General features: G+C 43.1%; 1 protein-coding gene across 5 annotated transcripts in view; it reads left to right on the top strand.

Moving 5' to 3' along the window:
- The window catches only part of LOC137874220 (myosin IXB), a 51,590-nt gene that overhangs the window by 5,102 nt on the left and 31,848 nt on the right, over positions 1 to 14,640 (top strand). For all 5 annotated transcript variants that reach the window (XM_068712818.1, XM_068712817.1, XM_068712816.1 and 2 more), the window contains exons 2-4: positions 12,078 to 12,301; positions 12,434 to 12,653; positions 12,922 to 13,428. In XM_068712818.1, coding sequence (XP_068568919.1) covers positions 12,141 to 12,301; positions 12,434 to 12,653; positions 12,922 to 13,428 — 888 coding nt within the window. In that variant the 5' untranslated portion in view covers positions 12,078 to 12,140. The remainder of the gene's footprint in view (positions 1 to 12,077; positions 12,302 to 12,433; positions 12,654 to 12,921; positions 13,429 to 14,640) is intronic.

Genomic DNA, 14,640 nt, shown 5'->3' with positions numbered 1-14,640 from the left:
AAAGCTTGATCGCGATGATTATGATTATACCAAATCTGCCTGTTTAGATTGTGATTATAGGCACGGTTATAAGCCAAGCAAAAGTTTTCACCAAAATATACAACTCAAAAATGTTCCACAGTGAAGTGAAAGGTGGTCTGTCAACATCATGGAGGACGTATTTTAACCACTTTCGGGCCGTTTGAGCACAATCATTTCATATGGAATTTAGATAAAACTCTCCACGTGACAGCTTTCATGTTCATCTCTTTTGGGTGGTAGTCCTCCAGTGTTAGCATCACCTGATTCCACATTCAAATATGGATCCTAAAGTGAGAGATGCCAACAATAACCCAATTTTACAAGCTCATACTATGTGCAGTTGAGCAGCCCTGATTTTCAGGATTTCAGCTTTTTGACTCCAAAGCTGTTGATGTTGATGGGATAGTTTGCTTTTTTTGGTATCGGGGTGGTACGAGTTACTGCTCTCTCAGTTATGGATTGTGATGCATGGGCTTTATATCTCTGTGGTTGTAGATCTCCCAGTCAGCCAAACTTAAGGAACAGCGGCAAACAAAAACATTTCGGCTACAAAAATGTCTATGCTGTACTGTCCACAATAGATTATGTTTTGCATGATTCCACCAGTTGATTCTCTTCTTACCCATCTGGAAATGTTGAATGCATCAATATCACAGTTGGTCAACAATTCTTTTTGCACCTTTTGCAAAAACATAAATAAACCTGTGTTTATATCTTTGAATTCTGACATATTGAGTTGAATTCTGTCATTCGCTCCCTGCCCCCTTAGCTGCAGTGGTCACCCCCTCAGGAAGGTGTGTGTGTGTGTGTGTGTGTGTGTGTGTGTGTGTGTGTGTGTGTGTGTGTACACACACACACACACACAGATTGACTGACTAGTTGATGGCTGTGGCGAGTGCTCCAACATCCCCCTTCATCCTCTCTGCGGTCACTGATCCTGTCCCTTGGCTCTGGATTATGGGCACACCCTGAGGCTCCGTTTGCTGTTACTCGGCACCACAGTCCAGCTCTGAGTGGGACGGTCAAAATTAGATCGATAGGCTGAGCTAACAAGGGCCAGAGAGGTGCACCGCCTTGAGTGTATTTATCATTATTTATTTACCTAAATGTCTATCATATGTCTGGCATAATAGGACTTAATTGTAATGTTTTTTTTAAATCTAAAACACTGCTTCCAACAGGCTCATTAGAATCAACCATCATTTACCTGCTTCATCTCACCTGCTTTATCCGTCACTATAGTCCAGGCACAGAAGTCACACAATTGTCATGTGCAACTGGCTGCATTTGTTATTTTAGGGTTGTTTTAGTGCACATAAAGCATTACAGTAGTTATGTATATTCTGAAAAACATGAACCCCTGCCTAATAAATGAGCACATTGCATGATGACTATTTATTGACCAGGGAAAGTGAAGTTCAAGCTGTGATGTCTTTTTTGTGGTTTATTAATACACTCGCTGCAGCTGTAAATCTATGTTGTATGCTGTAGATCTACTGCAAATATTGCGGAGATGCAATTACAGAGAATGAAAGAGTTTTAAAAATGAACCTGAAGCCCTAAGACTTGATTACAGTCCCTAATTTAATACATAGTCTACAAAGACCCTTTTCAAAGATGTAATTTTATTGACACAAATTGGATTGTCTAGTGTAGCAGACTTCCAACGTCATTCCGTTAATCACTCCTTGTGAAATGATGCGAGGGGAAAAAATGAATAATCCCAGCCAGTCAAGGCGGTAGAGGTGATGGAACATTATATGTGCCAGTGTGTTACAGAGGACAGTTGGTTTTGGATTACTTTGTCTTGAGGCGTGAAAACAAAACACAACATAGTTCATCTGCTATTTATGTTGGCCGTTAACGTACAGTTCCAGTCCAAATATATCAAGGCATGTACTTTGGGCATTGGTCTCCGTGCCACCAGCCTTCTAACTGCAGCCCAGTCTCACCACTGGATGCCTGAAGGGCTGTGGAGAGTGACAAGAGAAGTACAAGAGAAAAAGCAAAGCACAGAAGAGCTCAGACGAGGGATGGAAAGAAGGAGACGAGCTAAGGGTAGAAGGAGAGGACCTTGGCTATGAGCTCTGAATTGGCCAGGCTCTGCTCGGCTCTGTTTGTTTTTGCTCTATTTTTACCGTGCAGTCTGACTGTGGTCACCGATGAACGGCTCCATATGTTAGTTACATTTCATCTGACAGAAATCATTCAGGAAGTCCGGCCTAGTTGGAAGTGTTAAGAGACATGTAATGTGATCTGTGTAGAAGAAAAGGAGGGGACGGTCAAAGAAAAATGGCTTTAGCAGTGTTGTCTCTTTACTCTAAATTGTTTTCTTTACGACATATGACGTTGCCCAGAATCCTTTCTGTTCTTTTTGCTGTTACTGTCCAAGAGGCCTAGATGTTAGAATGACATTATTAATATTCCTAAAATGTTCATCATCCACTCAAAGATCCTCAGGACAAACCACAGGGAAGATTATTTCAACAGATTATGCTTGCTGCACATAATCTATTGTATGTTGTGATGTCTGAGATTATGCTTTTTCTCGTTTTGTTACTCTCTCGTTCGTCATTATAAGCTCTTTTTGCCCTCCTGTTGCTTTTTGTCCCTTTTTTAAGTTCAAAGTGAGGTCAAGGCCTGTATACAGTGTTGGACGGTAATAATGCTAACACTTAAGTGTTTGAGTGGGATTTTTGGAACTGCTTTTACCGACCCACACTAAAACATGGTGCCATAGCAGACAGAACTGAGGCTTTAGTTTGTGTTAAACCTCCGTTTTTTCACAGTGTGTGTGACATGTGTTAGCGGCGGCAGGGCTTCGGGATTATAAATATACGTATGAACTCGGTGCAGTGCAGTGACTATTCTGGTGCTACAATGGAGTCATGTGTTTTTAGAGCAGGGTAGCCCACATGAGTGAGCGTGTACAATAATCCCCTCTGTCTGCCTACTTCCCTTCGCTTCCTTTTCTCCTCCTTCCTGATTTCTGCCTGCAGCTGCCCCACATCTCCAGATGACATGCTGTACGTGTGTGTGTGTGTGTGTGTGTGTGTGTGTGTGTGTGTGTGTGCTTTGTCGAGCTCAAGAGGAAGGAAGTGTTTCCCTAACTGGAGACCATGCTGAGCAGCCTCACATCAAATGCACATAACTCCAGTAAACACATTGTCCAAATATTATCATTTTTCTACAGGCTTATTTCAGGTAGGCTGCAAATAACTATGTTGTTGTCATTAACAATTCATCTGTGGATTGCATTTTTGAACAATTGATCAATCATTTGGTCTATAAAATGTCGATAAATTGTGGAAATTTGCCCATTACAGTCTTTTAAAGCCCACGTTGATTACTACTCACTATCAAATAACTTATTTAGCCGACCAACACTCCCAACAAACCCCAAAGATATTTAGATTACTCTCACAGAACAATAAGGATACAAATATCCCATCTGATGAAATGGAACTAGGGGAATTTAGCAATCTGTCTTTAAAAAATGGATTCAACGATTAAAAGATTATCCAAAAAGTTTCAGCTCAAAATTTTGGGCAAAACGTTCAGCTTCCAGACTAGCCATCTTCAAAGACTTCTTTTTGCGGGCTATTACGGAGATTAATCATATTAAAAACACCAGCAGCTGGTCATTGAAGGAATACATTGCTGCATATCGTACTGTGTGTTTATGTTGTTTTGTCCACCCTCTGACACCAGTGTCCTCTCTGCAATCATTTAGCCGTATTCCTCCAGCGCTGGTCTGAACTAGTCCATTATTAGTCCAACATGGCGGAGATGACTGGTCCGGAAAACTCTCCGGAAATCCCTGTCACCACCAACCAGCGTGGAATCCCAAAACAGCCAATCAGACTGAGCAGAGACCTTCTGGGTTGCATTAAGTCAGACATGCTCTGGCCTCACTGGTCTGCTGTATTTCATGTGGATGCTGCTGCTTTAAATCTAGAGTTTCATCTCGTCACAATGATTGAAAACATATATTTCTTTACACCATCTTGGTCGCTATGAATCATCTCATTGCAGTATTAAAGAACCCTGGGACTTCTTCAGTCTGTGCAAGACAGACGTTCAAGGCTGGGATTTTATTTTGGGGAGAATTTGCATGTGTATTTGCATGTGAGCATTACTGTGCAGCACTCTGCCTCCACGTTTTGAGTGATTTAATAAAATGCAAAGTAATCATTTTAGTTTGTATTTCATTCAGATCTGATTTGTTGACTTTTTTACTTTGCTCACTGGGGGTTTTCCTCAGGTCTGACTGACTGGATGACAGAAATCAGAGGGCATTATGTGTAAACTAAAAACAGCAAGACCTGTTTTTCTTTTTGTTCACCTCTACTCCGTTGGGTTTGGCATCTGGAACAAGTTAAAGCAGCAGTGCCAAATGTTAGGCTAGTGGGGAGCAGAAGGGGGTGACCAACGGGGGGTTGAAGGGGGAGGCAATGGGGGAAGATTCTGTTAATGACGGTGGTATGACAGGAGAGATGGAAGGAAGGCGGCACAGTTAAGGAAGCAGTTGAAAAACGCAGCGGTCCAGCTGAGGCAGACTGGATAGCGAGACACGGGGGAGTCGTAGTGTAAGGCTGTACCCGGGCCTCTCGCATTACTCACCTGCTGTGAAAGGTACATAAAGTTGGAGTTCATAAAGCTGCGGCTAAAACGAACGTCGGGTTGCCTCGAGCAAACAGCAGAGCAGGCCGACACGAGGAGGCCTCAGAGGAATAACACAGCCGTGATTTCAAGTTGTTTTGCTGTGACTTGTCCAGCGTGTTTACAGCCGGCCTCGTGCTGAACGCTCTGTGCGTGATACAGGGTCATACGGGGTCATACCTTCCTCCGAGCGATGTCAAGTGAACAGCAGCCTGTCTGTCAATACATGACTCAGATACATGGTATTGGGTGTGGCAGATCAATAGCGTGCACTTGGATGACCCTGTTATAATTGATTAGCATCGTCCACGGCGGTTATGGTGATTTATTTATTGTGACAGACAGCAGACTAGCTTGAGTTTAGATGAGATATCTGTTGTTTATCGCTCTCAAAGACTTCCCACTAAGACCGAACAGCATCTGTGATGTCTCTCTCTCTGCGCTCCACACTCCTTTTTCTTTTAGCTTACTTGTGGCACAGAAGAGGATTTTGACCATGAGCTTGGGCTCTATGCTGGATGAATAGGATAATATCAACAAGTCAAAGACTGGATCCCCGCGGCTCCTCTATCCTTTATCCTCTCCTTTAGACGGAGGCAGCAGATGCTCCTCAGCTCTGCTTTTATTGTTCGTGTCTGGCCAGCCTGGGAGCTGACTTAAAAACTAGGGGGGGAGGAGATGAGCTTTTAGTGCTCCCCTTTTCTTCACTCTCTCCTCAGAGTTCCCTCTCTATCTGCGTTTGTCTTATTCAGCCCAGTTGGTGTCTGCTGGATGAGTTAATTCCCTGATTGAGGTTTTGGTCCTTTTTTTAAACAAAAGGCTGCATCTTTTGAATAGGCCACATGGCTCCAGTGGGAGGGATCTGATCCATTCACAGCCATTTTGGGTGCATCTACACTTCCTCAACTGTGAGGCTGATTTACCACCACTCAGCAGCAACAGGATCTCTCTCTCTCTCTCTCTCTCTCTCTCTCTCTCTCTCTCTCTCTCTCTCTCTCTCTCTCTCTCTCTCTCTCTCTCTCTCTCTCTCTCTCTCCCCCCCTCTCCCTCCTCTCCCAAGTGCATTTATGAATCCCTAAGAGAGACCTCTCACATACACTGTGAATCTTTACTTCCTTTGCTTCTGCTTCTCATTGCGCCCAGAGGACAATGCAGCCCACTTTGGCAAAAAGCCAGGCTCTCTCATCTCCATTAGGTCATGCAGAGAGAGTTGTAGCGGTGATGGATACCTCTGTGGCCCTCAACTGCACTCTCCCTGGGGAGAGGAACGGAGCTCGGTCTACAGCGTGGTAGCCAGACACACAGATGTACTCCGGAAGGGGTCTTGGGGTCTGTGATACGTTTTGAAATTCAGTGTAAAACAAAAATGATCACGTTTAACTTGAGCACAGATGTACAAATTGTTAACCACAAAGCCTTCGGTGGGTCCATCATTACAAGCACATGTTGTCAGGAACAAGCACATTTTTTAAACCCTCAGAGCTTTATTTAAATTCTAGTCAAGGTCTCAGGTAAAATGACGTGAGAGGGTAGATTTGAATAGTTAATTAATTAAAAATAAATATCTTCAACAAAGCCTTAGAACCAGCTATATAACACATTCTCTACCAATCTAACACCATTGTTGCTTCATGAAGTAGTCAGACGTGTTTGTGTGTGAAAGTGTGATTTCTCTGACGCATCCCTTGTTATTACATCATCACGCGTCTCTTCCATTACACATAACTTGCTCATCCTTCCTGGCTAGGATACTGAAATGAGTGCTTTACAAATGTCATGATGGGAAATGTCGCCTTGCATTTACTCATTAGGGCTGGGACTCCTGAACAAAGTTGGAGGGATTCCTGTTGCTTTTCTTCCTTTCGGCCACATGGTAATATTTTCCAACTAAATTAAAAGTAAAAAAATAGCTCTTACAAGAACTCTACATACATCCACAAAATCTCAGTTGAACCCTGAACTCCATATGGAGTCCGTGTTGTTTGGTTCCCTGTTTTACTGAGTGAGTGTTGTTGGTGTTTAATCTTTTTTTATGATAGAGAGATCCTCCGGCTCTTTTGGTACAAATCATTCTTGTCACATGTGTCTTTTGTTTATTGAAAATATTTGTATTTAATTGGTATGGGATTCGATTGGTCTGTGAATGATTTCTCATACATGTATATGTGACCTACATAGCGCAGGTTGAGTGGGTTGACCATTAACCACAGCGGTTGGTGGCTCAATGTACTACAATGTCATGTGCTTGAGAAGATACTAAACTCTAAATTGCTTCTTTCGGGGCGTATATGGAGGGAAAACATGTAAGTCAAGTATGGGCAAAAGTAAAAAAAAAAAAAAAAAATCCTAGTGATTGTCTTCCTCAAAGTTCAAATAACAGCCTCCATGGGTGCAGTCACTGTCATGTCAGTGACTAGTTACTCCATGATTGGAGCTGCTTGTAGCCCAGACTAGTGAGACTCATCAGACATCCTGGAGTGAAGCACTGGGAGTGACCATATCTCACTGATGACATCATAACTCGCTTCCTTTTGATGTCCACGGGTTTTATTCAGAGGGTGAGACATATACAGTGAAGGAGAGACTGGAAGGAGGTGAGAAATGCATATTGGAGTATTCAGCTGAAGCTCATTGGTGTGTCACCGGATCATCTACTTCCTGCCAGATCACAGAGTCAGCTGGTGGTGTCTCAGCACTGACTGGCTGCTCTGTTTATACAGTCTATAAATATAGGAGTGTGCATGCCAGTCTTGGGAGGTCCCATTAGGAAGAAAATTTACTGTCTGCAGCACAGACGAAGAGCATAACACTCACGGCTCTCACACATCTCTAAGTGAGATCATAAACACTACAACAACTGGCCATATAAAGGCAAAACATGTTTTTTTTCCCTCTCTTCACTAATTGGCACTCTAGGCTTACTATGGCTCCTTCTTCTTCTTCTTCTTCTTCTTCTTCTTCTTCTTCTTCTATGGATGGAGTTTTGCGGTATTTCATCTTTGAAGTTGGATGAAGACGACAGAGGAGGAGTTGGGAGAAAGGGGCGAGTGAAACAACTCTTACTGCCAACTCCAGCGTCAGCTATCATGGCATTAGAAGCTTGTTTTCTGCCATTTTCTTTCTCTTTCCAGTTTGTCAGTTACAGTGTCCTTTGTTGCATACATGCAACATCCTGCATGTGTGCTATATTTCTCTCTTTTAATATTGTGCTGCTCAAAATTATACCATGTGTGGTCTAATCTTTTAGTAGTTTTACTTAACTAGCTGTTACATTGATTGTGCTGATTTGTTTTATTTCTGTTGTTTTGATAAATCCGCTATCTGTGTGTAGGCCAGTCTTTATTTATCCTGAGGAATGCACGGAGAAATTCATTTACTTAAAGCCTCTTCTCCCTGACTAGGATAACGAGGAGTTAGGTGGGATAACGTTAGTGAGTTCAGTCAGGATAAATGGTATTTCCTTTATAAAAAATAAAAAAGTCTGCTTTAAGGAGCTTGTTAGTTGTTAATGCCCCGTCCTGCCCACAGTAAGCAGATGAGGAGCCCCCTCTCTACCCTCGGTTGTAGTCTTTGTGCTCTAGTGTCTTCCCAGCAGCCCTCAGTAAGCAGCTAAAGTGCCAGGCTAAGCCTACGCAAAGCAGACAACCTTGGGTCTTATCTGAGGAATGCTGGGTATCCTCGCAAAGGATCTCCTCCACAGGGAGGAAGCAGTATTATCTCAAAGCCTCTGTCTCCTTTGATTGTCCCCTGGGACCCCTCTCTTTTCTGTCTCACTTTTAGATGTTTACCTCTCTCTCTCTCTCTCTCTCTCTCTCTCTCTCTCTCTCTCTCTCTCTCTCTCTCTCTCTCTCTCTCTCTCTCTGTGTCTGTTCCTCTGCCTTCCTCTCCGTTTCATTGTTCAGTTTTCTCTCTGTCACTACCCTTTCCCCCCAGCTTTTTTTCCTCTCTCTGCAATGCCACACAGAGATGAACTGCTTAACCTCTTCCACACGTATTCTGTTCTTCATTTTAGCTCTTTTTCTGAAGCTCGTTGAGAGAGCAGCCCAGGAGTTAAAGTAACAGACTCAAACCAGACGGGGCCCGTGATCGAGGATCATAATGATGCTGTCTTTTGTGGTAGTTTTTTGCATGCCGTGGCATTTTACAGGCTTGCATGTTTTTTGGGACTGTGGTCAGCTCGCCTGGCAGAGGCACAAGCTCATGATTCTCAAGCTGCTCTTATTTTCCCCCTAATTCTCTCCGGTGACCAAAATGGTTCCAGAGCTGCAGCTTTTGTTAAGATATCTGCGTCTGTGGCTCGGTGGGTTGAGGGGAGTCGTCCTTTTAATCACAAGGTTCGATCCCCGGCTCCTTCTGTCTGCATGTAGAAGTGCCCTTGAGCAAGACACTGAACCCAGGTTGCTCCCCGGAGCTTTAAATCAGGCCACTGCTCCTAGGATTAAATGCAACGGTGTATGTATACCTGTATGCACATGATTGGTGTATTAAAGTTATTGGGTACAAGTTAGCAGCAGCGCCGTGTGGTTTGGTTTGGAAACTCTTAAACATTTTGGGGTGAGATTGTTTGTGATTATTCTTTTCTGGACAAAAGATCCCATTGTTATACAGTGGAGGAAGAAAAGACCCAACATTATCTTTGCCACATTACGAAACTAGATATGTTTGCACATGATTTGAATGAGCTATTCTTAATGTGTACTTTCAGTGAAAGCAAACTTTTATAATGAAGGAATGGAGAACTTGATTTCATAACTCATGCAAACGTCTGCGAGAGCCTCTTTTCCCTCAGCCTGCTTTTCTTTAGGAATATCTCAGACTATAATATTTCTTATTTTTCAAGTTGAGAAAACAAACTGTCTCCGCTTGAATGATAAAAGTGATAAACTGTAGGACTCTGTACTTTTAGGGCCCGACCTGGGATCAGGTTACCAAAGCAGGGCAGTCTGCCTGCCACACCGTGATTTAAACGCTTCCTGTTTCCCAAGGGGGACTTGCAGTGTACACAGAATACATAACTGATGTGGAGCCACGCTACATGATCCATCATTAGACCAAACTTTACCCAGCTGCCTCCTGTGCCTCCTCAAATATATACTATTCTGCATTCATTTTTGGTACAGACAGCCTTAACCTGGATCATATTTACTGTCTTTGATCCAGATGGATGTTATGATAACTACGTTTACATGCACCAAAAAATAATATGCTGTTTACAAGCCCCATCTCATATTCGATATATTGTCATATTTGGAATAATGGTGGTATATTAGTGTGCATGAAATACCTCAGCATTACGTCAAAGAGTTGCCTTTTTAAATGAATCATTCATGTTATCAGCTTTGATGTGAAGCTGCCATCATGTCAGTCTGGTAAAGTAACCGCAGCAACACACCGTCAGTCATCTGGGCGTGGAGTAACGTTAACTTGCAGTTGTACGACGTATGACTGTACAATGATTTGAGCGCTAATTACAGAGTAGTGTTAGCCTTATGGTTTTGTACCAACACTTAGTACTGTAAAGAAAACTGCTCCCCGTACATGTATGAACCCGACTGTTCTCTTTCCTCTGTGTGCACGTTGCAGATAGCTATGTGTGTAGTTATGGAAGAGTTATAGATTAGTATTTAAAGTTTGGTTTTCTTTGAAACGAGAACTAAAGGCCGTGTGACGTCAGTAGAAAGTCAACATGCTGTGAAGTCAACTTTTACAGAGCAGCATGTTAACGCTGTGTTTGAATCTTTTGTATTTGAGCTTTTGTAATAAAACCTTGCTAATACTGGTAACGACTGCTCATACCTTACAGTGGAAATAGTCACATGTTGAGCAAGGCTAAAAACCACATCAGCTGATTTTACTGAGTAATACACAGTCAAGAAGAAATACTGTGATTGGTTTGCACCCTCTGTTGCCAAACTCTTGCTTTAAACCCTGTTGCAGTTGCATGAAAGGGTTCAAAAGGATTTTGTGCCCGACCTCATTGACTCCTGTGAGTTTAATGGCATGGAACCCAGTCATGTGGTTCATCAGTAGGAAGTTTCTCCTTCCCCCTTTTAGTTTGTTGAGGTTTGGTTCATAAAAGAGCCTGGTACATCTTCAAGGAAGTCAGTGATATCCTTTGTTCTCAGTTAACGGCCCGCTCAGCGCTCTGTGATTTAAGTCTTTTTGTGTTGGGACATTGCCAGGCTGAGATAATTGAGTTATCCATTGATTGAGAGATGAGCTGTTGTGGTCAAAAGTTCTACGTCACACATCACTGTCGGTGTCGATGCAGACGTCACACCTTTTGTGGTTTACGTGTTTTCTATTTTTGCGTCTTGGTTGCTATCGTTGAGCGGAAGGGTTCAATTTCTGTGAAGCTTCTGCAGCTGCAACTTACGGTAAAGTTTCAGTGGCAACGTTATTTATATGTGATGTGATAATGCACTGCAGTGTTATTACATTTCAGTCACCGCTAATGCACACGTCTGAGCCCTGTACCCAGGCTCATGTTCTTTCTAGAGCAATAGGAAGAATATTCCTCTCTTCATTTAGTTGACTACTGCTCTGATGACTGAACTGTATTTTTAGATAAAACCACAAATAGGAAACTAGTTACATTCTCTTTCTTTAACCATTAGTTTTCTCTCAGTCAAATATCATGGAATCAAAATATCTTGAAGGTTGCCTTAAAGTTAGTTCTGTTGTTTCAGTTTGTGATTTCTTTTCTAATTTATCTTATATATTTAAAATATTTCAGTGGTGATTGGTAAACATTTGGAATAAGGGAATAATATGTAGATTTGGCTACGTCACTCTTTTGTAGTCTACAGATTTTTAACATCTTTTTACGATGAACCACTGATTACAAAGAAAGAAGTTTAGGCAAGTAAATAACAGGACACAGACCTTCCAGATGATCTGTTGTTAATTTAAGGCCTGTGTCCTATCAAACTGTTATATACCCTGTATGGACCTTTTTTCTAGGCTAATCTAAGACACATCTCTGTAGCAGAGTTACATTAAGTCCAGAATGTTACATTCAGAGGGTCAAATAACAAGCATGAGCTTCCCATGTGGTTTAAGACTTTTTTGGGGGGGGATTTTAATTAAAATGCTTGCTTCGAGCTGCAATTACGCAATTTTTAGGCTTTTAGAAAGCTGCAATGCTTATATTGGTTCACTGTCTCTTTCTACTGGCTTTACACCAGTGCTGAGTGTTTATTGGAATAGAATAGCTAATTGTTGGCGTGAGTGTCACTCCTCTCTCTTTCATCCCAAATGTTGTAACTACACAGGTTTCTGCTGAGGCCTCGGACAGCCTCGTTTTATCATGGTCCAGTGTCAGTATGGACATATGTGGATGTATGAAGTGTAAATAATGACGTGTCACTGATCAATCAACCGCTCATTTTCAGGTGCTGCGTGGTGAGAGGGAAGCAGTGGGTGCGGCATGCTGAGGCCACTCCCCCTGGCCCAGGATGAGTGTCAGAGATGGCGCTGCCACCATGGCAACGAATGCAGGTGGAGGAGGGGGGGGAGGCGGGCCAGCTAGCCCTAATAACGATCAAGATGGCCGCTCATACCTGCTGCAGATCTACCCACGGTTGGCTGCCCAGTCAACCACCTGCTGCAACCTCAGGTGAGTGTGCCACAGCATTGCGACCATTTAGCATCAACAGTTTATGTTTAGCTATGATGTTGTTGAAATAATGTAAGTAGAGGAACTACTGTAAACTAGCATTAATTAGCATTCCTTTCTTCTCCTCATCAGAGTGCAGAAGGATGCAACCGCAGCCTCCGTGATCTCAGACGCTGCCACGACTCTCGGGCTGGACCCCGGCCGCATGTATGTGCTGGCCGAGGTGAAGGAGTGTGGCGGGGAGGAGTGGGTGTTGGAGGCCGGAGACCTGCCGGCACAGAGGTTTCTGCTGTGGCCTCGGAAAGCCCAGGAGCAACACCCCCGAAGCCTCGGCTTTTACTTCTTACTACAGGTAGAGTTCACTCTGCAGTCAGACTCAGTGGGCCGCTAGGAAAAGTCCTCCCACCGTCTGACTATCACATCCTGTCTACTTCTGCTCTTGCTTCCTCTTTTGTTGCCATTTTCAGTGAGATCAAAAAACAAGTAGTCAACCTAAATAACAGGTTACACAAAAATTATGGAAAAATATGTGGTTCTGGTTTTTAAAAGTTCAGCAGCCCAGAATATTACTACTAACTGTGTAAGTTATTTCTTTTTTTCTTTTCCTTTCTCTGATCCAGGAGAGGAACCATGATGGCACTATTCATTATGTCCACCTCCCACCTGTGACTAAGGAGCAGGAGGCCCAGCTAGCAGCCAGGGGCTTCCTTCCTCCTCCACAGGACGACTTTGCAGACCTCTGCAACCTCCCCGTCCTCAATGAGGACAGCATACTAAACAACCTGCGCACGCGCTTTTACAAGAAAAAGATCTACACCTACGCAGGCAGCATCCTCATAGCCATCAACCCCTTCAAGTTCCTGCCCATCTACAACCCCAAGTACGTCAAGATGTACGAGAACCACCAGCTGGGCAAACTGGAGCCTCATATTTTCGCTATTGCGGACGTGGCTTACTATGCTATGCTCAGGAAGAGGGTCAACCAGTGCATCGTCATCTCTGGGGAAAGTGGCTCAGGCAAGACCCAGAGCACCAACTTCCTGATCCACTGTCTGACTGCGCTCAGCCAGAAGGGCTATGCCAGCGGGGTGGAGAGGACCATACTGGGAGCTGGACCGGTTCTGGAGGTAAGATGTCAACATCTGTGACAGCAAGTTTTTCTGTCCTGTGTGTATTCCACTAGTCACTTTCGCTGACAACCACCTCATGTTGAGTTTCATTTCTCTAAAAAATGGAGGTAATAGTTAACCTAGTGTAACCCGCTGTTGCTCTTAGACACAGCTTAGTGAAACACTGTAGATTGTGTTGTTCAAACAGGTGAGTCTGTCAAATCAGCATTAGTCTCTGAGCTTCTCTGTCTCATCAGGCACATGAAAATCATTTCATATCACAAATGATCTGCCATAACAATTCACACTTCTGCACTGTCCTCAGTCAAGTGTGAAATGCTTCCATCTTTAAAAAAAAAAAAAAAGTGATATGCACCTATGACATTGCTTTCTCAAAGGTGACTCATCATGTTGCTATGGCATGCTGAAGCACAAACACACACACACACACACACAAGTAGAGGATGCAACATACACTGGGTTATATTTTAGAGAATATTTTGTTGGACAATAATTATCTCTAGTTCAGTGGTTATGAATGACAAAAACATCCCATGAAAGTATGGGGACCCATGCAGTACCGAGCAAATGTATTTTCAGGCTGTGACCCAATTGCACTTCCCTGCGTGGGCTGACCCGATGAGACATATGGTCGTCTGTGTGCAGTGTCGAAGACTTTAACATAAAGACTATTGTCTACCCAGAAAGAAGAAATGAAAAAGAGGATGTAAGTTGCTTTATTAACCCGTCATGTGGCCCCTTGACTTTTGAAAATGCTGTGGGAATCTAGTGAAGATAGTGCGGTTTGTTTGTTTTCTATCTCCACCTAGTTTTAAAACGCAATCTTGCTCTCTTCGGGGAACTGATTGCGTAACATCACAAGTTCTGTTTTTGACTATTAGAATATGAACAGCATAATTTTCATTTGGTGCGTTTTTTTTGTGAACAAAAGCTGATATTTCTTTGTTGCCGTTTCGGTCAGGTGACTGCTCTTCTTCCTGCTTTCTGGTCTGTGAGAAATGAAGTGCTTGTACTGACTTGCTCTCTGCAACCGCTGACGGGACACAATGCATCAAAACTACAACCAAACTGATACAAAACTCTACTAATTGTGCACAGCATTCAGGCCCGTTTCTGGACCAACCAGCTGTCTGTCTAACTGAGTCACATGGACTTTGAAGAGACCGAGTGTCTCCCTTGCTTAGTTTTCTGACTAACCCGAGTGAGCAA

This window comes from Cebidichthys violaceus, unplaced genomic scaffold (assembly GCF_023349555.1).
Source record: "Cebidichthys violaceus isolate CVI_PGR_0920_01 unplaced genomic scaffold, fCebVio1.0.p SCAF_175, whole genome shotgun sequence".
NCBI classification, from domain to species: Eukaryota; Metazoa; Chordata; class Actinopteri; order Perciformes; family Stichaeidae; genus Cebidichthys; species Cebidichthys violaceus.
This window is presented reverse-complemented; position numbering and strand designations above follow the sequence as displayed.